The sequence below is a fragment of the Marmota marmota genome, unplaced genomic scaffold (genome assembly GCF_001458135.2).
Source record: "Marmota marmota marmota unplaced genomic scaffold, marMar, whole genome shotgun sequence".
In the NCBI taxonomy this organism is placed as follows: Eukaryota; Metazoa; Chordata; class Mammalia; order Rodentia; family Sciuridae; genus Marmota; species Marmota marmota.
This window is the reverse complement of record NW_026000016.1, coordinates 21,483,392-21,507,615: the sequence shown is the minus strand read 5'-3', so window position 1 is coordinate 21,507,615 and position 24,224 is coordinate 21,483,392. Positions and strand designations below refer to the sequence as shown.

Here is a 24,224-nt window from a genome sequence, read left to right as displayed (position 1 = left end):
TTTTTTTTTTTTTTTTTTTTTTTTTTTTAATATTTATTTTTTAGTTTTCGGCAGACACAGCATCTTTGTTTGTATGTGGTGCTGAGGATCGAACCCTGGCCGCACGCATGGCAGGCAAGTGCGCTACAGCTTGAGCCACATCCCCAGCTCCCGTTTCTTTTTTTTTAATATTTATTTTTTAGTTGTAGTTGGACACAATATCTTTATTTTATTTTATTTTTATGTGGTGTTGAAGATTGAACCCAGGGCCTTGCATGTGCTAGGTGAGCACTCTACCACTGAGCCACAATCCCAGCTCCACCTTTATGATTTCTTTCTCGAATTGAGCAAAAGAAGTCTGTTAACACCAACAACCAATAAGCCCAAAATTAGCTGTACTTTGTCATTTCCTGATTCCTGTCCCAAGTTAAGCAAAAGAACTCCATGATGACTGGTAACAGTAGGAAAGGTTCCTATTCAAAAAGTTGCTTCAAAATAACCCAATATGGCCAAGCACAATGGCAAATGCCTATGATCCCAGATACTCGAAGGCTAAGGCAGAAGGATCTCAAGTTGGAGACCTGCCTCCCCTACTTGGTGTGACCGGTCTCAAAATAAAATTTAAAACAAGAGCTGGGAATGTAGTTCAATGATAAAGTGTCCCTGGGTTCAATCCCCTACCCAAAACATAATTAACTCAATATGGCTAAGGTGTGTTTTAAAATTTTTTTAAATGTATATATACTAATGATATTCCTAACATGGGTCAAGGAGATAATGATCCTACAATAAAGAGTTCCTACCATTTAAGAAAAGAACAAGCCAACAAAACTAGGCTTAGGGATATTAACAGATAATTTATATAACAGGAAACAATTAGCAATACATATTTAACTTCGATAATACTGAGGGAAATGAAAATTAATGCAGCAAAGAGACCATCAGAACTTTGGGGAGAATGGTAAGACAAAACACTGCTTTTGCAGGATAATATACTACAATCTTTTTGAAAAGTAATTTCACAGTATCAAAATTTTAAATATGAATGCCCCTTGATCTAGCATTATCACTCTTAGAAATCTATCAATTAAAACAAAAGCTCAAATACATCAGAAATATGAGCAAGCACAAAACTTTATTAACTTCAGCAAATCAGAAAGAATGTGAATAGCAATCAAAAAGTAAAAAGTTAAATATTTACATATACATTCTATGAAATATCATACAGTTGCCAAAAATAATAATGAAATATATGCCCGTGAGATATTTAGGGAACAAAAGCAAGCTGCAGAAAGTAAATTGTACAGTAATACATATTTTATAATTCAATTTTTTTATTAAAAAAGGGGAAAAATACATTTATAGACAGAAAATGTATACAGTGTTTAAAAATGAACAGACACAACCAACATTAGTTACTTCAGAAGGATAATATGGAAAGATGAAGTTAAGAATTATTGATGTTTTATGTATAAGCCTACATTGTAAAGAGGGGAAAATCTAACCAAATCAAAAGTGACAAATGCAGTAATGTTCTGCAAAAGGGTAGAGCTACTGTGATAAAGTCAAAGGAAAGTGTTGAAAGGAATAACCTTAAGGGCTGGGGATGTGGCTCAAGCGGTAGCACGCTTGCCTGGCATGTGTGTGGCCCAGGTTCGATCCTCAGCACCACATACAAACAAAGATGTGTCCGCCAAAAATTAAAAAAAAATAAATATTAAAATTCTCTTTCTCTCTCTCTCTCTAAAAAAAAAAAAGAAAGAAAGGAATAACCTTAAATAGATACATCTCATCCACATGGGATAAGAACAGGTACAAATATGGATGAACTTGCATCCAGGAGAGAAAAGAGTTGAACTCTGAAGAAAGTTCACCCTTGATTAAATAACAGTTTTCATATTTTCCATGAAGTAGGAACCACGGAATGCAGGTATAGGGATGCTTATTTAATGTCCCTCCATAGGTTGAAGGTAGGGAACATAACTTTTATTCCTACTTTGTGGCTACAAAACCAGGGGCAAAGAAACCAAATGATTTGCCAAACATAAATTAGATAGTTGAGGCAAGACTGAGGGTTATTAATTTTTAAGACTAGTGCCTTTTATACTCAAGAGGGAATCAATAGTCAATGAATGAAACTAATCATGTCCACAAACTTAAAAAGAGGATGTACCAGGCAACAGAATAATAAAAAAGGAAAATGAGGATTTATACCGTATCTTTGGCAACCTTTTATTCATTCAAAATAAAGAAACAGATTTCTAGGTATAAATATATACACACCACAAGATTTTCAACTCTGAATTTCTAAAAAAAAAAATCTATTTTAAAGTTTATGCTTTTTAAAGAGCTACGTTCTAAGGAAACAATGCTAAAACATCTGAAAACACACAATAAATAAATTTTGTACAAGAAAAGAACATTTCATAGGACAGATATACTTTTAGAAGTCATCTTAGGGATAGTAAAAAAACCTCTTTTAGTCATCTTGCTGTCAAACAAGGAGATTAACAATCTTTACAGCCTCACCTTATATTTATTCCTCCTTGCTTTGTTTTACTATTATAAAATTGCTTTAATAATTTCTATCTTCACACATTGGATTCCTGTAAAGAACTTAGAATTCATGAGTTACTAAAATTTAATACTCAAATATTAATATTCATCTTTTGAACAAATTTTAATTGCTAACTCAAAAAATAAAATGTTTACTTAAACTATTTTCCAATTTTTTTGTCCTCAAACATAAGATAACTAAACAAGATACTATAGATGAGAAAAAAGTACACTCATACATTGGTGGTGGGACTGCAAATTGGTGCAACCACTATGGAAAGCAATATGGAGATTTCTCAGAAAATTGGGAATGGAACCATCATTTGACCCAGCTATCCCATTCCTTGGTTTACACCCAAAGGACTTAAAATCAGCATACTATAGTGATGCAGACACATCAATGTTTTTAACAGCTCAATTCACAATAGCTAAACTATGGAATCAACCTACGTGTCCCTCAATAGATATGAATGGATAAAGAAAATGTGGTACGTATACTCAATGGAATATTACTAAGCTTTAAAGAAGAGTGAAATTATGGCATTTGCCAGTAAATGGTTGGAGTTGGAGAATATCATGCTAAGCAAAATAAGCCAATCTCACAAAACCAAAGGCTGAATGTTTTCTCTAATATGCGGATGCTAATCACAATAAGAGGGGGGGCACTAGATTAGATAGAGGGAAGTGATGGGAGGGGAGGGAAGGGGATGTGGGGATAGGAAAGATAGTAGAATGAAACAGACATTATTACTGTATGTATGTATGTGACTACATGACCAATATGATTCTGTAACGTGTACATTAAGAAAAATGAGAAATTATATCCCCATCTATGTATGATATATCAAAGTGTATAAATGCATTCTACTGTCATGTATAACTAATTTAAACAAAAGAAAATATGGGGAAGCCAGGCACGGTGGCACATGCCTGTAAACCCATTGGCTCAGGAGGCTGAGGCAGGAAGATCTCAAATTCAAAGCCAGCCTCAGTGATTAAGTACCCCGTGGGTTCAAGTCCCCAAGATACCAACAAAAAAAAAAAAAAAAAAAGAAAGAAAAGAAAAAAATTTCATTGACTCATAATATTCTAAAGGTAAAATTTTTTATGTCAATGTTTATACAACTTAGCATTTTTACATAATGAGTTTTTCTTAAGGAAAAATGTTCTAATCATATCTAAAAATTATTCATTAACTAATGTATCTTTTTCTGAAGCACATAAAAGGCACATTTGATAGGTGTAAATATTTCTTCCTAAGCTGGTTACAGTGGTAACTAAGCAGGTAGAAAATGAAAGTCAAAAAAGTTATCTACCACAACAGCACTATAAATTATGTTATTTATTTGGCTACTTATCAGCTACCAGGATTAAAAGTTACTATGGAAAATAACTGTGTTTAATAAAATTTCCTTTTTGGTACCTGAAACTATACGTATGCATCTTTTTAATTGAGTTTTATCTTCTAATGTTTTATAAAATGTTCAGAATGTGATGACAAAGACTTCTGACTCTTAAGATTAATATAAGGCAAAGCTTCCCCAAAAGAAAAATGGACAAATTACACAAGATTTGATTATTAGTGTTTCAGTACTCTTCCAAATATTACATAACTTATTTTAATATAATTAATATTATTTTAATGTAACTAATGACATAATAAACTATTTCTCTTGGATAAATGTCTCTGAAAAAAAAATGTTAATCCTAATGTCAAATGCAAAGAGTCTACAAATCCACTAACTCAGGATACAAAAAGATAAAAAGATAGTTTATGATTTTTTTCTCATCAATAGTTTACAAATTTGGCTGTAAAAAAAAAACTAGTACATGAGCACTTTATTTCTCCATAAATTTTTATATTTATTTCCATATTTATAACAAAGTGCAAATTTTTCAGCAATGCATAAGTCTATAGTATTACATCTGTCTACAACCTAAAAACAGTTACAGGAGATTTCAGTCTGCATTACCTGAAAATTTTTTAATATTCTCATACTAAACGCTATGATTTTGCAAAGAAAAATTATTGGAAGTGTTTAATTTACTCTTATGAATTCTGCTGACAAATCTATGCAGATTTTATCTGCATGACACATTCATCCCTGAAATTTTACATAATTATTTTAGTATAACTGGATTTAGTTCCAATTCAAACATCATTCAACAACTGAGCAACTGACACACTGTTAAGCTCTATCCTACCACTTTTAAACAATTTCAACTATAACCCACAATAATTTAGTTGGTTTATATGATGATTCAATACATTATAAAAGAAATATGTGTCACAAAACAATATTTATTCTTACTAATTGCCATGAACTCTGTCATTTTCTTTTTTATTTAATTTTTAAACACTGCTTATAACCCACTAAGTTGATTTTATGAGCCACTAATGGGTCACAACCTACTATTTCAAACACATAATTACACTCTATAAGCATGTAAGGATATAAAAAGGAAGGGTGGCAATAACAAAATTTGAACACCTGGATCTGGTCTGAAATCAGATAAACCCTATGATCATTACAGAGTTACATAAACCTTCAATTTTATTTTAGCTAAAGATAGTAGAACTCATGCCACTTAATTTCTTCTAAAGTTCTACCAAAAAAATCAGAGATACTATATTAGTCATGAAAGAGCAATACTTAAAATACAAAGCTAAAATAAGATAAAAAGGTGAATTCCCACTGAAAATTCTGGAATTGGCTATTTGAAGACATAGAATTTGAGCATAAATTTGAAGCATTAGATGGACTTCAACAGGAGCAGAGGAAGAGAAAAGGGACCAGTATTAAAGGCAAAATGTAGACAAGTATAGAGACTGCTCAAGAATAGAGGATATTCCATTGGGGCTGAAATTCAGTATCTGTGGAAGAGTACAATATTTCCAGCCCTGTCATTATTTATTTTGCCAAATGCTATATTTAAAACACTACTAACCATTTCCTCCACTTTTTTTTTTTTAACTTTGTGGTACTGGGGTTTGAACTCTATGCCTCACACATACTAGGTATGTGCTCTACCAAGGAATTACACCCCCAACCCTACTGTCCTGTCTTCAGTTTCCATGGCACAGTATCTTGATCTTCTTTCTTACTCTGACCATTTCCATTAGTTTTCTTCTTGGATTCCCCATCTCTGTCTTGTAAGCACATTTGTTTTTATGTTTTAAGCAATACTCAGTTTGATCCTTGTATTTAATGTTATATACAACTAGAGTTAATACTCTTGTTTGATCCTTGTATTTAATGTTATAAAAAACAAGAGTTGGCCAACATTTTCTATAAAAGGCCAGACAGTAAAATACTACTGGTTTGGCAGGCTAAGAGGCAAAAATCAAGTATATTATGTAGGCACTTTATACAATAAGGGAGAAAACAAAATTTCCCTTGTTTTAAATTCAACCACTGATTTGCTCACAATATGCTCAATTCTTCAAGCGATTATTCTCGACAAGTGGCTCAGGGTCTTGGGTTTATTTTCCCTGAACACATTTCTTTGGCTGTTGCAATCAAGCAGGAATTAGATAACTCAACACTGATAAAAATGGCTTTCTTTACTTGGCTAACAAAAGAACTACTCAGAAACTTACTATGGTTATTTTTTATTTTTGTGAAGAAATTATGCTATGGTAGATATTCTGTCTTAAATTTTGTACACTTTCTGATGACGACTTTCCTATGAATTGGGAAGGTGGTGATGAGTGTTTACTCCAACAATGAAGATATTTATTGTATTCTATTAGTATAGCCATAGCATTGCATGGTTGCATAATGAATATAATGTTTTGCCATTTAATTCATTAAAATATTAATTCACGCTCCCTGTGCCTTATCTTGATGTGACAGGTATGCGCTATTAGTAAATAATAAAATATGATACAGCAATATGTATAGCACTCAAAATGTTATCAAATAAAATATTACTTTACCTATGTCACTGAAATCTGTAGACAATATATAGATCAATTATCACCTGTATTCAAGCTCTTATTATCTCTCATATGAATATTATAAAACTCTCCTAATCTCCTTGTCTCTAGTTTCGCCCCTGAAATTCATAAGTTGCCAGAATGTTCCATGTAAAATGTAAAACTGATTATCCTACTCTCCTTGAAATTAGAATAAAATCTAATCCTCAGGCATGACCTATACATTGGAAGCCTCTCCCCCCTAGCTGTACACCTTCTTTCCCCAGGAATATATTCCTCTCTCACCCCTAGCTACTCTATTCTAATCACACTAGCCTTCCCTCTCATGCCTCAGACAATCCTTGTCCTTTCCTGCCATAAACCGTTCTACAGTACTAAAACAGCAGTTTTCAAACTGTGCTATGAGTGTTCTCTAAATAACAATAAATGAAGGAGGAAGGCAGGAGATGAGTAAGGGCAGTTCCATTGCTATAGGCTTTACTGTCTTGGCTTTCAGGTATAATGTCATTTTTTTTTAAACCACACACACTAGAGTTCCATGACAAAATATAAGCATGTGTATGCACACACACATACTGAAAAACATGGTAGTAATAGTCTAATTTGGCTGAGTTCAGTGGCACATGCTTGCAATCCCAGCAGCTTGGGAGGCTGAGGTAGGAAGATCGTGAGTTCAAAGCCAGCCTCAGCAACAGTGAGGTGCTAATAAGCAACTCAGTGAGACTCTGTCTCTAAATAAAATAGGGTTGGGGATGTGGCTCAGTGGGTGAGTGCCCCTGAGTTCAATCCCCAGTATGCCCCATCCCAAAAAAAGTCTAATTTGCTTAGCAAAACATATCAGGTACCTACATGACGTAACTTCCTCATCCTCCCACCTCTAATTCCATCTTTCCATCAATTCAGATGTAATAAGCTACTTCCAATCTCAGAGAGGGCTTTTGTTCACCAAGCCCTCTCTACCTCTTTTACTTCTTCTTGGTTTAGCTAATTCATATGTGTCTGAGAATAATCTTCACAGACTCATCATACCTTTGAATAAATGCAATATTTTCATCAATTGAAGTAATCTGAAAATATTATTTACTTGATTTTAGATTTATCATGTGGTTCCCCTAATGTGAATATAAGAACAGTAAGTAAAAAGATCCTCTGTCTTACTCACTACCACATCTCCAGAATCTAGGGAATAGTGCCCAATATATAGCATACATACATTAATATTCATCAAATGAGTGAAAAATATCCTTTTAATTTTTATATCCCAGTTTCACTGATTGGCACATAACAGGATCTCAACACATGCATGCTAAAAAATAAACCTGGAAATAAAAATTGAGGTCAGAAATGAAAAGCTCTGAATAGCAAGCCAAGGAGTTAAATACTTAATTGTAGTAGATTTAATCTTATTGTTTCTCTCTTCTTTTTATTTATTCTCAATTGTAAAGCCTCTAATAGTTTGATTGTCCTCCAAACTCCCAACTTTTGTGAAGCAGTTGAAGTCAATAAAAATGTAGCTCTACTTAGTGAAGCATATGGCCACTTGAAAAATATGTAAAATTTTAGGGACCGGGGTTGTGGCTCAGGGATAGAGCACTTGCCTAGCATGTATGAGGCCTGGGTTTGATCCTCAGCACCACATATCAATAAACAAATACAGTGAAAAATCCACTGGCAATTAAAAAAAATTAAAAAAAAAGAAATACGAAAAATATGTAGAATTTAAAAAGCAACAGAACACTATAAATAAAATAGTGGGACAATCATGAAAGAAAAAATCCTGAACCCTTTTATAGAATTTAACTGACAGAAATTTTAAAAATTTGTATAAAGTTTTGACTTCCTTACTTAAAAGTATAAATAATTTCAATGGACAGGTATCATATCACTGAGAGAAAAAAATTTCATACCAAGTGTTCAACTTATACCTGAAATGCAGTAATTTTTCTATTTAAAATCTACATTTAAATAATGCTCAACAGAAATTAATGCTAAATTCTGTCAACAAAAAAATTAATAAGGATCAAAAACACATAAAAAAAATTCTTACTAAGTTATTGTCATCCTGGAAAGCATAGTGCAAAGTTGTAATCCATTTATTGTCTCCATTCACTAACACATCCCGTTCTTCACGAAAACATGCTGTCTGGAAAGGAAAGAAAAAAATTTTAGACAACACTTTAGGTAAAACTAGGAAACAAATTATGCAAACAATGGCTTAATATGCTTATTATACTATTTCTATTCTGGAAAGGAATATTTTCAATATATGGCTTTCAACAAATAACTATTTCAAAACAGCAACTGAGCTACTAGAATACTATACTTAAGAAAATATTTTATATCAAAAATATTGTCATAGTTTAAAACAATCATAAAATGAACGGAATAATTAAGAACCACAGGCCACAATACATTTTAGATAACATAAATGCATTTATTTTGCCACATTTACTTCTGGTCTTTTCAAAGAAATAAGACAAAGTTATAGTCTTCCTACTTCTTCCCATTCCTCTCCTTTCTTCCCTCACGTAAGCAATAAAATGAAGACAATGTACAGACTACCAATCATGTTTTGACCACATATATATATGTCCATAAACAACAAAACTGGATTATTTTTTTAAATTATGTTATAATTTTATCTATCCTTTTGCAAGTTGATTACTTCTTTCTCCAGAATTACTGTTTCCCTTTTTATCTGCTATGAAATTTATTTAGGCAACCCCCAATTATGAAAATATATATCATTTCCAAATTTGCATTATAACAAGGCTGTAATGAGTATATTTGTATAAGTTTCTCTACAGTATACACTTAGAAGTAAAAACATTAGATATAGCAAATTTCAACTTTGTCAAAAATAGCAATTCTCTATATTAATTACCACTGTACCCCAGCATACAAAAGTCCCTTTTCCTCACATCCTCAAATGTACTTGCCATTATTAAAATTAAGTGGTTGCCTATGATGGCTGTCAAATTATGTCTCATTGTTCTTTTAACTAACATATTCCTAATTACAGGTGCTGATTAATAACTTTATATATATATATACACAAATATATACACACTTGCTACCTTAACTTTCTCTTTGAATGTTTACTTTGAATGTCCTTTTTGCACATTTTCCCTAATGAATTGGGTTTTTTCATATTTATTTGTTGAAGTTTTAATTTATTCTGAGAATAAATTTCCACTACTATGAAAATATATCCTAGAGAATCTGAGAAATATATGATTAAAAATAAAAAACAATTTATGTAATACATTATAATTCTATTATACAAAATCTTTAATTTTTTAATTAAAAAGAAAACAAAAAATACTATACCAGAAACTTAAAAAATAAATGAGAGGTAAAATAGAAAGTAAAAGTCTCCTAAGTAATGCCCCCACAATTTCAATTTCCAATTGTGTTCACAAGTCACTACCATTAAGCATACTCAGAAAATTCCTGCATATACAGAAGCCTACACACATGCACATGCATGCACACATGCATACAGACACATTTTATATTCATGTAGTATCTCACCTCTCCCATCGTATTTTTTCTTTATAGAAATGAAATCACACTGCACTCTAAGTTGCTTATTTTTCCTAAATAATAATATATTTGAACATCTTTTGATCTTATTACATATAACCCAGCCTAAGTTTTCTGAACAGCTATACCATATTGCATACACACTGCAAATATCATCACAGAGCATGTCTACTTGTAGTAGGTGCAAAGTTATTATTTCTCACAAGATAAATAGTCATGATAAAGAAAACAATCTATAACACTGTGATCCAATTAGCTCAAATATTGCCAGCGTATACCCATAAATTTTATTTGGACAAATAGCATTTCCAAAGCCAGGCATTAAATGGCAACAACAGATAACACCCAAACAAATAAAGTTTAAACCAACTGAAATGGGCAATTTAACCTGTTAATTATGTTATTAAAATCTATAACAGTATGTATTAATTCACGTTAGGAAGAAAACAGAATTGCAAGACCTATTTACCAGTAAGTCCTATTTTATAACTGAAGTGATCTGAAGTTATGGCTTACTACTGGCATGGTAGAAAGGTTCTGAAAGTTGTTAGGGCCTAAGAGAAGGACTTCTCCTGGTATGAACTCACAATGACAGACATCAAAAAATTTTTAGGGGGCTGGGGTTGTGGCTCAGTAGTAGGGCGCTTGCCTTGCAGACCTTAGGCACTGGGTTCGATCCTCAGCACCACATAAAAAGAAAAACACACAGATAAAATAAAGATATTATATCCATCTACAACGAAAAAACTAATTTTTTTAATTTTTTAGGCATTCCAGCTAGATTCTAATAACCATTATTTCATTTGATTGATTTCAAACTAAATAAAACTTCAAATATGCTAAACTGTTCAGTAAAAAATAATATTTAAAAATAAAAAAACATACAATAAACTATGACACTAAATTTCAAACATAACAAGACTAGAAAGACAAATGCAACAATCCCTTCTTCCCAATGTACCATGGTTCAATTTCAGCAATTACTTTGTTGGTGAATCTTGTTTCATTACACACTCACTCACTCACCACCACCCCTCAGTTCCCTGAGTACACACGTTCAGAAACAATGAAGTTTTTAAAGAAAATCCAAGACATATGATTTTATCCACAAATATTTAGCTATAAAACTATTCTTACTAATGCTTCAGGTGCTGAGTGTCTAAATGTAAAAAAGACAGCCTACTTCTTTTGCTTCTATATTGCATTCTCCTAGTTAGTTATGACAATTGGGAGAGAGGATTCTACTTGCATCTAGTGGATAGAGGCCAAGGATGCTGTTAAATGACCTAAAATGTACAAGCGAGCTTCTACAACAAAGACTTATCCAGCCCCAAATGTCAAAAAAGTATCCCTGTTGAGAAACCCTGTTTTAGATCAGTACTAACCAAACCATGATGTATGAATAATCTATGGTTCATAAATGTGTTGTGAGGATTCAAATAGTTTAAAGCTATAATAATGTATACCTCAATTATATTTTTTAAAAAACTAAACAAAATATTTGTAAATTTCGCTCCTGTAAAAACAGGATATTTGGGTCTGTCTCATCAAATTATCAATCTTGGATATTTGGGTCTCATCAAATTATCAATCTTAGAGAGCACATCAAAATTGCATGTATATTTGAAAATCATGTCAAAAAGAGATGTCTATACCCACTAGCTTCTCATTTTTTTAAGAATAAAGACTTCTTCACTCAAAAAATATTACCACAGAAAAATCCTGGATAATAACTGAAAATTTCTCTAATATTTGATGAAGGAAAAGTCAAAATTTTCATTTTCAAAAAATAAGTAAGTAGAATTTTAAATTAAAAATTTCAGAAAATCCAAATATTACATCTTATACAGCATGGCATCATCACATATCTGGCCCCCCCTCATTTTACCATATGTTTGATGATCAAGCCAAATAGGATATTTTATCATTTTAACTTAATTGTCAGTAAAAATGTTGTTTAACATAATAAAGAGAGAATATGATAGCATGAATAATTAGCAAGCTTGTTAAGAAACCGGCACATTTAAATAAATAAAGATATTCTGGTCCAACATTTATAGAAGACAATTTGTTTAAAGCAATAGCTATTAAAATTTAAATGTGGGCTGGGGTTGTAACTCAGTGGTACAGTGCTTGACTAGCATGTGTGAGACGCTGGGTTTGATTCTCAGCACCATATATAAATAAATAAAATAAAGGTCCATCCACAACTTAAAAAAAAAAAAAAATTTTAAATGTATCCCCTAACCCCATGCCCAAGAGTTGTAGTGGCAAGGAGTTTAATTTGAGAAGTAGATAAGTTCTAGAAGTCACACAAAATGAAAAATCCCTTCATGTAAAATTTATCCTAAAATCATTTCAATCTTGGTATATGCAAATTTGGAGTAGCAATATTTCTTATTAAGAATACTTCATACTCTCCCTCCCTTTTCTTTTTCTTAAAATTTACATTGTATATATATCTTGGGTAGCACGACTACTTCTCATGTACTATTTTCTTCTGTTGTGACATTTCTTTTTAACACACACAAGCAGAGTTAGTGAAAAAATGTATTAATAGCTTTACTGTTATCTTATTAAGAATTCACACTATGGATAAGCTCACAAAATTACTGCAATATACATGTGTAAAGATTTTTACTACAACATGATTCAAAACAGTAAAAATGAGAAAACACTGTATATTAAGATTCTTACCTCAGCTCTTTTCAGCATTTCCCATTTATTCAAAATTTTCATGGCAAATACCTTATCTGCATTTTTTAGTTTTACTACAGCAACCTAGAAAAGATAAAGGAAATATAACTTTTAAAATATGACATATATATTACTTCTTTCCAGTTATCCATTTTCCTTTTTCCTCTCTGTAAAAAAATAAATGCCAATTATCAATTATTTTAATGCAGCTCAAATCTAAAATCCTAAATTAAACAATGTCAGGTAAAAAAAAAAAACAAAAGGTGTATTAGTGAACATATGCCAAACCAATAACTGTACTTATGAACACTGTATCAGTTAGTTATTATATATTATATATTCCTTTCCAAGTTTTCTGCCCTGGAAGTTAAACTCAACATCTACAGTTACTAAGAAATATACCAAAATGTACAACATGAAAGTAATAGATTTTATTAAATAATGCTTGCCAAATTCCAACATGATACTACAGGGTATGCCAGCTGCCAAAACAAATATGTTCTATGGGGATCAAGCAACATGAAAGAAATTGAAAATTATCCTATTTTTCATTCCACATACTCATACGCCACAACCCCCAATCCACAGACACCACACACACACACACTCTCTCTCTCTCTCTCTCCCCCCGGCCCCCCCCCCCGTCTCCTTCTCCTTCTCCCTCTCCTGCTCCAACAGCAATTAAGACTAACAGTCTATAGTCTATAAACTATAGACTCTACACATCCATTCGAATAATAACACAAAAAGCAAACAGATATTTCTGTACCTTATATTTCACCTATGGATCAAAAAATTCCCAAATACAAATAAATAGGACCCCATTATCATACTTAATAAACTGGTTACGTTTGTTTCTATCTTTCTGTTTCAGTTTGACAATTTCTAAAGGTCCTTCAAATCTGTTGGATTTGTTATGGGGCTAAGGCTAAACTACAGAAAAGGAAGATAAATATTAAGTGACAATGTTTTCAATTATTGAAAGGCAGGAGTGAGGAAGACAAATAATACCTGCTGTGTTTGGATCTTAATTGTCTCCCAAAGGTCCATTTGGTAAAGGTTTGGTCCTCAGCATAGTATTTGTGAAGAGTGTGAAAAGTTTTAAAGAGGTAGGTACTAGTTGGAGGTCTTTAAGTTGTTGGGACTTGCTTTCAAAGGGCTTTGTGGAAACCCATTCGCCTCATTTACCTCTCCTTTCAAGTCCCAGCCATGAGGTAAGCAGTTTTACTCCGCCAGGAGCTTCCCACTATGATGTGCTGCCATCATAGACCCCAAAGCAACAGAGCCTATTGATCATGGAATATTGATTTGAAATCTCCAAAACCATGAATCCCAACAAACCTTTTTCTCTTTGTAAGTTGATTATCTTAAGTATTTTGTTGCAGTAGTGGGAAGCTAACATACTACACTAATATTCGGAAGAGAATAACATACACAGAGATCTTTAAACAGTTCAAAGGGATATTTTCAAGTATAGGTAATAGATTGAAATCCAAGCTGAAAAACTTTTTAAAAATTAATCTTGGTCTGGGGATATAGCTCAGATCATACAGTGCTTGCCTTGCATGCACAAGGCCCTAGGTTCAATTTCCAGCACAACCAAAAATCATCACCATCATCATCATCATCATCATCATCTCAATAGCAATTATGCACATCAAGAGCATTTAATAAATTTATTTGAATCTGATTGCAATAAAAGTAGTTTATATGATAAGATTAAAATCAGTGCATAATAATGAACATTTCCTGGTTATTGTTTTTAAAAGTATGATGATTATAATTAGTTTTTCATCAATTGAGATGCTGGGGGGGAAAAAGAGGAAGTATTTCAATTTTAAATACAATCATTTGAGTCTTTAGTCCTACCTGGTCTTATTGGAAGAAATGATGGGTCAGTTAAATTGTTCTCCCAAAAGGTTCACACTTAACACATAACAAGCAAGAAAAAACTTATAGCACTGTCTTACTAAAATCTCTGAAAGGGTGAAAACACAAGGTGAGCTACTCTATAGACTCTGAAATCAATGTTGCACAATTGGGAGTGCACATGGACAGGACAGAAGCATTAAGCTAGACAAGCCTATAGTTAAGTCAGAAAAATAGATGTGAAAGGCTATCACATAAGCCCTGTTACTCAAATGTAGGGAAGAAAGATCAGAAGACTCCAACACTTAGGTACCTTCCACTCTTCGTGTCATGACCTGAGAAAAAGTACTCTTAACCCTACATAATTCACCAGTTTTCTATGTGTATGAGTAAATAAGAACCCAAAGGCAATATCAATGATAACATTGGTAGTAGCAGTACCCACTAACATATAAGGAGTGTTGAAATGCCACACATACACTAAGACTTTTAAATAAATCCACAATCCCTTAACCATAATTCTAAAAGTTTTTCATAACTCATTTGGTAGCATGTGGTGACATCAGGCTATTAATATCTTTTACTTTTTATCTCATTTAATATAAAGAAAAACATGCTTCACTGAAGAAACATGAATACATTTGCTAATGGAATACTGCTCCAAACTGTAAGAGAGTGTTACATAAAATATACATGAATACATGAACTAAATTATCTTTCCAAAATCCAAAAAATACTGGAACCAAAACAATGTATGGGTTATACATCTGTGCAGTAGGAATAATGATGATGACACCTAGCATTTATTGAACATACAAACACTTAGCTAGCATTTATTGCATCTGTTTAGAGGGGTGCGGCAACATCAACTTAGCCAGACTCAAACAGGGTTTGAGTTCTAGTTTTGTCATTAACTGTATATATCTGGGCAAAAAATGTAACCTTTCAAAACTTCGGTTTTGGGGTCAATATAATGAGGTTAATAACAATACATACTTTACATAATTGTAGTAAAGACTAAAATCATCAATATGAGCACAAAGGACTTACCACAGGGTCTGGTATTTCATTAAGTGTTCAGTGAGTATTAGCTATTATGTGTCAGCACTGTGCTAAGCATGTGGCAAACAGTATACCTGTCCCATGGCATATGAAGAGAAAAAAAAAAAAAAAACTTCCATGTTTTCAACTGAACTTTCCATGATTTTATATCTATAGAATATACATATACATAGAAATATAGGCCAAAATTCCCTGAATTTAAAATATTTACATATGAATAAAAGGCCACAATAATTCACCATAGTGTGGTTTTCAATAGTAGAAATGGACCACCTTAAACATTCTATAAGAAGAAACTGACTAAATGTCATAGGAGAGTAGAAAATTATTCATATGCTTGAAGAAAATTATTGAAGAACAGTATCTGACAGGGAAAACCTCACAATGTTATATGTAAGAAAGAAGTTTGCTAAAGTTAGCAGACTATGACTTGGTTTTCTACATACACACAAAATAGATAACATCAATTTCTATGTCATATATATATAGAGAGAGAGAGAAATATAAGCACCAAAATATATTAGATGATCAGCTATTTCTAGGAGAAATGATTTCTATTTCCCTTTCTGTATCTTCTGTATGAAATATACAAAATGTGAAACATGGAATGGGATAGGATGGAATACCACACCACATGAAATGACCACTAATTATGGAGGTTTTGTAGTGTGACTTATAAAGGCCAACATAAGCCACATTCTACACATCTGTGTGGTAATCAAGAATGTCAGGCTGCTGCATATATACATATCGAAAAATATTTGCAAAACCGTCTTAGAACAATTTTATGAACTACCTAAAAAATTTTCTGGAATGAAGTGTGTGGGTGTAGAAAAATAACAATATAGAAATAAAAGTCTTGAATTATCAAATAGATAACATGATGAAAAATGATTATGACATTTACAAGGTGATAAAACAATGACCTTGCTTTTCTCCTTTAACACTATAAACATTTTCACGTTCATTTCAGCAGAAGAAAACCAAGAAAAAGATGATTCTCTTAGAACTCTAACTTTAGGTCCTATATTTTCAAAAACCATGGCTAACTGACATGTAAGAGGGCAGGATGTTAAAATGTCCTTCTTTAAGGCAAGAGACAGAGTTGGGTGGTGGAGTGGTTACCCAGCATGCACTAGGCCCAGAGTTCAATCCCTTGTGTTACAAAAAGGGAGGAAAAAAAATGTCCTTTCTAGTTTAATATGATCAAAATGAAAAATATATTTAGAATTAACTAGAAAATTTTAAAATTAACATAAAATAAAGATATATTTGTAAACATTAATATTTAAAGATGCCTTTAAACATTTTGTAGTAAAAGCTACTAGATGCTAGAAAAACTATACACACTTCAGAAATAATGAGTATCTGACAAATGTATGCATATTGGTTGTTAAACACAATTTAAGTATCATCATTTATAGTTACAACCTATAACTTAAGATTGATCATACTACTCTGATAGGATTTCAATATGCAGAAATAGTTGCCATGGAGTTCTGCAAATCTAGTCTGTCTTTGACATCCAAATTCACCATACCTTCTCTGTTCTGTCCCATTCCAAACTATCATCATATCTTGCCTCAATTGTCCTACCTCTCTACTTCTGCCCTTACCCCCCCACAATTTATTACCAATCCTGAAGCCACAGATCCTGTTAAAATCTCCTGCTCCCAAACTTCCAGTGGTTTCCCATCTCCCTCCAAATCAAAGTCAAAGTCCTTACTATTTCTATAAGGCCAACATGTTTGAGCCTTCCAACCTCTCTGACCTCATATTACTCACCCCCTAATTTATTCTATTCCAATCAAAATAGTCACTTTACTCAATCCTACCTCAAAGCCCTTAGGTCTGGAAAATTCTATCTCCACAGAGACACATGGCCTGTTATCTAATTCCCACACTGAAATGATCCCTTGACAGTTTCTATCCCTTTTCTTTGCTTCCTTTTCCCCCTTACTTCTTTATCACTATTAATGAACTGTGTATTCACATACTGTGTTTATTGTTTATTCATTCACTAGAATACAAGCTCTATGAGAACAGGGATTTTTATCTCATTTGTTCACTAGTACATGCCTAGTGTCTGAGAATCAATAGGTACTCAATAAACATTTGTTGGATAAATGAATTGTTTTTAATCTTTGTGGGTGCATATACATGGAAAGCTATAAGACACCAATATTCTCAACTGCAAGTATACTACTACACCAATACCAAAACTCAAGTCACTAGGGTAAAAGAGATACAACTGTGCATATGATGATTTATGAAGGTATCAGATTATTCCAGTTCATGCTACTTCTTAACGGGCATTCAAAGTCTCAACTTTACAAGTTAGCCCTTATTATCTTTGTTTATTACTGTTAACCATTTAATGTTTTACATCATTGTCTCCCATGTATCTCTCCTGTTTAACATCTACAATCATTTTCCATTAATAATAACAAAATAACAAAACTAACTTTTATTTTTGGAAAGCTTACTCTGCATATGATACTGGGTCAAGAAATTACATGTGCAACCTCATTTAATCCTTACACCAATCTAGAGTAGGTTCTAAAATTCCCACTTAAGAAATCAGTAAACTAAGTTTAGAGAATTTAAATTACTTATAGTCATATAATTAATAAGTAATACCACCAGGATATGTATCCTGGTTATCTGATTACAGAACTCATGTTCTTTTCAACTGTAAATATAATCATAAAGAATAGTTACAGACAAAAAAAAAACTTACAAATATAAATACAGTCATAATGACCAGTTCTATAGGTACTGAGAGTTCTTCCCATTCGTTATGTCTACAATTTTGATACCTTCTGACATATTAATGGGGATTGTAGTATTTGTGGAAATCATTGCTCTGTATTTTTAAAAACTGTTCTATGAGTGATCAATTTCTGTTCAAAATTTTTATCAAAAAATGGGGGAAAAAATAAGTCTCTTTAACATGAAACTAAAAATACCACAAAGAATTTACTAAACAGTCAGAGGTATTAGGAGCAATAGTCAAAACTTAAAATTTGGTACAGCACAGACATCAACTATTTGAAACAATGACTATAAAAATACAATATGCCCACACCTGTGTGCCTTTATGGACTAACAACCTGCACCATCAAAGGTGAATCATGCACTATAACTTCAAACTTCTTTTACTTTCCCATGAATCCCAGGAGAGCCAGAGTAAAAGAGTTTTTAAATAATAAATGTCTAAATAAATGTCTTTTCAGACCCTACTACTAGATTATGCAGACATATAAGGGCCTAGTTATAGTAATTAGAGGAAGCAGGCTAATTAAAAGCTTTTGACACCTGAAGCAGGGGTAGCAGGCCAAAGCAGCAAGCTTTCACAACAAGCTCTGAAGCCCAGAAGCCTTGAAGCTGCCGGAGCAAGGCTGGAGCAGGCAGAAGCGGTGAGCCACCAGGAAACTGTGGACAGGTAACACCCAGGGCGTAAGTTAAAGGTTTTCCTGAAAGCAAAAAGGAAAACCCAGCGTTAAGTTAAGCAGTAACTGACAACAACTGAGTTGTAGAGAGAAGGTTCTTAAGTCACAGAGATGCTGAATTTCAATTATGTCTTGCTCCTAATTGTTTCCCGTGATTTATGCATTTCTTGTAGGAGTTATATAAACTATGCATGTGTTTTCATGGTTTGGTTTTTTTGTTTTTGTTTTGTTTTGTTTTGTTTTGTAAAAGCACAGTTGAAAGAAATGTTTCTATCCAATATCCATGCAAAAGGAAGCCTATCCACTGGGCCTAAATACCTGTTTACAAATTCCTGGTAGAATGCAAGTAACTTGGAGGAAATCATTATCTGTTTAGGGTCTTAGCATTTCTAAAACTATTAGTTGATAAACACCACAGGGTATGTAAGCTCAGCAGAGATGTTTTTATCAGGATTGAATAAGCACTAAAGCTCAAAATCCAGCCAGTACTACTTTTATATACAAAATTAACTCTGTCTTAAAATAACAGAGTAGACTATAAGCAATCTGTTGCTTTTTACATATTCAAATTAATATCCATACACAGCAAGAAGATACCCAATAAAAACAAAAAAGATACCTTCTCACACTCAAATCTAAATATTATCAGTCATGCATTAAGTACTATGAAATGACTCCTGAGGTCTAACTGACACTGACCTGTGACCAGGCAGGACTTAGTCCTACTCAGCTGACTTCTGGACTGTCTGCTGCTGCTAATTCCCCAGCTCTGCACCCCATTCTTTCAAGCATCATGACTGAAGAGCAAACCTGGCCAATCCTAACTATCTGCCTCACTTAACCTAATGAGTAACTGTAATTCTCCAGTGCCCTATCCTTTTTTTTTTTCCAGTCCCTTTTATGAATTAAATTCTGTAAGTTATTTTTAGCATTGCTTCCTTTTTTTCCATAGTTCAATCTCAGCTGAGCCTTCAAAGCAAACTGTGTAGTCTCACCATTTATTCTTTGTCATTCTCAACAGACTTTTGCCAGTCTTCTAAAATGCCCTGTGTCACTTTGATATCATATCTGTCCTCTCCACTCTTCTTCAGACAATGACCAGGTGGCCTACTTCATAGCTAATAAATCCTTCATATTCCCTCATGCCATGTTTAAATGTTTCTATATTTCCACTTATCCTTATCTCTTTTTCTTTCGAACCCCAGGAAGAGGTATCCCTACCACTTTTCAAAGTTAACAGTATCATTTCAGATTTTGATCCCAAGACTCTCCTCTTCTTTCCCTTTTTGTCCCTGTTGGATCCAAGACTTCTTTCCTGTCTTCAATCCCCCTTTCTCCTGATTCCTGGATATTAACTGAAAAACTTTTCTGAGACCCTTCTCCACCCATGAACAAAATTTAGTATTTAATAGAATTCCAATAAATAAAAAATAAACAAAAACTTCAACAACATTCCACCTTTCCTCAGGGAACTTATATCATATCCCTTTTCCATACAGCATCATTTCTCCATAAAGCACATTTTCAACAAGTAGTATACCCTTACTAATTCTACTTGCTCACATTTATTTTCTTCTCAATCTCTTTCAATCTAGTTTCTATATCACTTTATTCAATCTAGTTTGTATTTCACTTCATTAGACTGAAATTATTCTTTCAAAGATCAATAATGAACTTCTAAGTTCCAAATAAAATATACTATTCTGGTTGCTTCAACCACTCTTCACTATTGGACACTGAAGGGAATCATTTCCTAGTTTTTCTTTTTCTGAAAACTGTTAAATATTGTTTCCCCAAGGATCCCTGCATCACCTGTTAATGTCTCTTCCCTTCCTGACATGTATTATCTGTTCCAAAAGCCTCAACTAATACCTCTATGCTGACAATTTCTAACTCCTTATTTCTTAGACCTATCTTTCTAGCTGCTTTCTAGTCCTCTTTCTAGAATATTCACAATTGTCTTCAATTTAACAAGCCAAAAACATATATACCAAATTCATTTACTCAATCTAGAGATCACTAATCTATGAATTCTATCTTTAACTCATTCCTGACATGTGTAACTGGGGAAGAGAGGAAGAAATTCAAGACATCCTTAAGACATAAAAGTTGGTGTCTGATTAGATAAAGGGAACTAGAGAGTGAGAAATACAGAACTTGTCTTTGTTTTCTTCTCTATTTAACCCTTCCTCAAGACTATCATCAATTTTATCTATCATTTCTCTGCTTTTTTAATAGAATTTAATAGAATTCCAACTACTATAAAATTGGAATAATGTTCCTCAGCATAGCAATACCAGGTCATTCACTACTTTGCCCAAGTGACTTTCTAATCCTCTTTTACCACCAACAAAAACCCTATCTTCCAGTCAGTCACAAGAGCACCCAAACAAAAAGAAATACATTTAAAAGAAAAGGTAATTCTTGGTTCTAATAGAATATATTATAGAAAATTTATAAAATTAAAGTATAAAGAAAAATAAATCCAACACTTTCAGATTAGAAGACTCATCTAAAATCACATAATCTTTTCTATGTTCTTTAAACCAACAAATCCTCTTTTGGGAAACTTATTCTTAGAAAAACATTTGAAATGCAGTGAAAGCATTATGTACAAAAACACTATGGAGGGCATTTATGATACTGGGGAAAAAAAAGAAAAACCTACATAGTTTGTTCTTTCATTCTACAAACCCATACTGAACACCCACTGTGTACTAGACATTGTTGTAGATGCTGGGGAATTGCAGAATGCTGATGGAGGGGGAATCATTATATTCATGGAGCATGTATTGTTTAACAACAGAGAAATGGAACTATGGAACATCCACATAATGCTTTGTATACAACCATAAAAATCAGGTTTATAGGGGCTGGGGTTGCGGCTCAGCAGTAGAGCGCTCGCCTAGCATGTGTGAGGCCCTGAGTTTGTTTCTCAGCACCACATAAAAATAAATAAAGTATTGCGTCCAACTACAACTAAAAAAATAATAATTATTATTAAAAAATCAGGTTTACAAAGAAACATTTTAATATACAATAAAAAGATAAAATGGTAAAGAAACCTCATTAGATATTTACAAAACTATTCCAATTTTATTACCTATGAGTAAAAACAAAATTGGTAAAATTCCCCCAAAATTGTGGAAGTAGATACCAATGCTATGAACCTCTCTCTTGCTGAGTAGACTGCAAACCTAAACAAGGGCATGGAATATAACAGAATTATAGTAGATGTTTAATAAGAATTACTTTCATTAGCAAACACGATGGTATGAAAAAAAAAAGAACTTATTTTTCCTATCTATTTAATACTCAACAGGAAAAAGGACAGTAAGTACTAAATATAATGAATAAGAGAAAGTCACTCTCTGCCCTTGCAGAGATTACAGTCTACTGGTAAAGACAAACATTAAACTCAAATAAGAAATTTAATAAATACTAGGAAGAAGTTTTTAGGTATTCTCATCTTCCCCAATATATAAAAGTGTCTGATATCCGTATTCCCATGTGTATAAACTCATTCATCCTTTTGTCTTTTATTCAGTTCTTCCATGGATTCACTAATTTCTGACATTGACTCTTCATATCCAAATAGGAAATTATTTTAATGAAGAAAGAGGTGATGACAAATACATTTTGTCAAGCAGGGGCCTTAAATACAATGCATTAGTCATTTCAAAGTATTTGAAAACTTGTGTCAAAAGACATCAGAGCTCAGACAAAGTCACTTAGCTTTTTTTATTATTATTATTTTTAATGTTGCCACCTTTTTCTTCTCAAACTTCAATTTAGAAGGGGGTGGGAAAATTCTTCCTCAAAAGCAGGAAAGGCTTAGCATCAAGAGGCAAATAAGGAAAACAAAGGTTAGGAATTCCCTTTCACTCCTGCCCACATGACAAATTCATATGGATAAGGACTCAAGACATGCCTTCAGGCAACTGAACTGAAAGCCCCTATTTCAACATCACTCTGTTCTACTACACTACCAAGTAGGTGTGTAAGGCTTGCTAAAACCTCAAATCTACTATCTGGATACATATACTTTGAGATCCAAAGCTGAGAACCAAGGTTTGCATCTGGAAAAAAGTAGTTGGACATCTCCAGATTGGCCCTAAATTCAAGTCCCCCCCCCTTTTTTTTTTTGGTACCAAACTGACCTCAGGAGTACTCAACCACTGATCCACATCCCCAGCCCTATTTTGTATTTTATTTAGAGACCAGGGTCTCACTGAGTTGCTTAGTGAGTAACTGTGCCTTGCAGTTGCTGAGGCTGGCTTTGAACTCCTATCTCAGCCTCCCAAGCCACTGGGATTATAGGCTGGGCCCCTCCCTTTTTAACAGAGGATCCTGGTATCTTTGAACTTGTTCTGGTTCCAACATACTATTTAAAAATCCAAGGCAAAGGGAGGCGAGTAATTTGAACCTCACCTCATCAGACTCAAACAGGATAAAATTATAGCCCAGAAATCCAAAGTATCAAAAGATTTGAGACACAAGAACTGAAGACATTTATGAATGATGACATTATATAGAGTCAGAAGCAGGAAGGAATTGGGGTTCTCAAAATATGTAAACACTAAAGAACCTCAGCTGTGAAAGGCAGCCAAAAAGTACTAATTACTGAAGAACCGGGAAAACTGACTTTTGATGTTTTCTTCTTCTTAAGTTAGTATTTAGAGACTGTTTTGAGATGGTAAGTTAAGAATCTTCATTTATCTTCTTCTCACCCTCAAGCTCATGAGATGGCATAAAAATACAAGTTTTAAAGGAATAAGCCATCATAACTAAGAAAAATACCAACAATAAGAAAATACCAAATAAGACCAACAACAGCTGGTAAGATACAGTACTTTAAAGAATTCATGGAATCTAGGATGAACACAATAGGATTAGACACAGAAGTGTCTAATGGAGAAATCACAGCCCAAATTTTATAGCAGAATAAAATTAATACACAAATGTAAGAGCAATTACCTAGAAAGTTTAAATATATATGTATGCATACATGTGCACATTTACATATACATGTGTGTATACATATATACACATATTTTATATATATATATATATATATATATATATATATATATATATATATATATATACATACATACATATAC

General features: G+C 32.9%; 1 protein-coding gene across 14 annotated transcripts in view; it reads right to left on the bottom strand.

The window, feature by feature from the left end:
- Cdc42bpa (CDC42 binding protein kinase alpha) overlaps nt 1-24,224 on the bottom strand; it is a 309,215-nt gene that overhangs the window by 216,389 nt on the left and 68,602 nt on the right. For 13 of the 14 annotated variants that reach the window (XM_048809282.1, XM_048809272.1, XM_048809276.1 and 10 more), the window contains exons 3-4: nt 12,719-12,802; nt 8,523-8,618 (exon numbers count right to left, since the gene is read on the bottom strand). In XM_048809282.1, the coding sequence (XP_048665239.1) occupies nt 8,523-8,618; nt 12,719-12,802 (180 nt within the window). Of the gene's footprint in view, nt 1-8,522; nt 8,619-12,718; nt 12,803-18,967; nt 19,126-24,224 lie in introns of all 14 variants that reach the window. The other variant, XM_048809280.1, reaches the window with a different exon arrangement.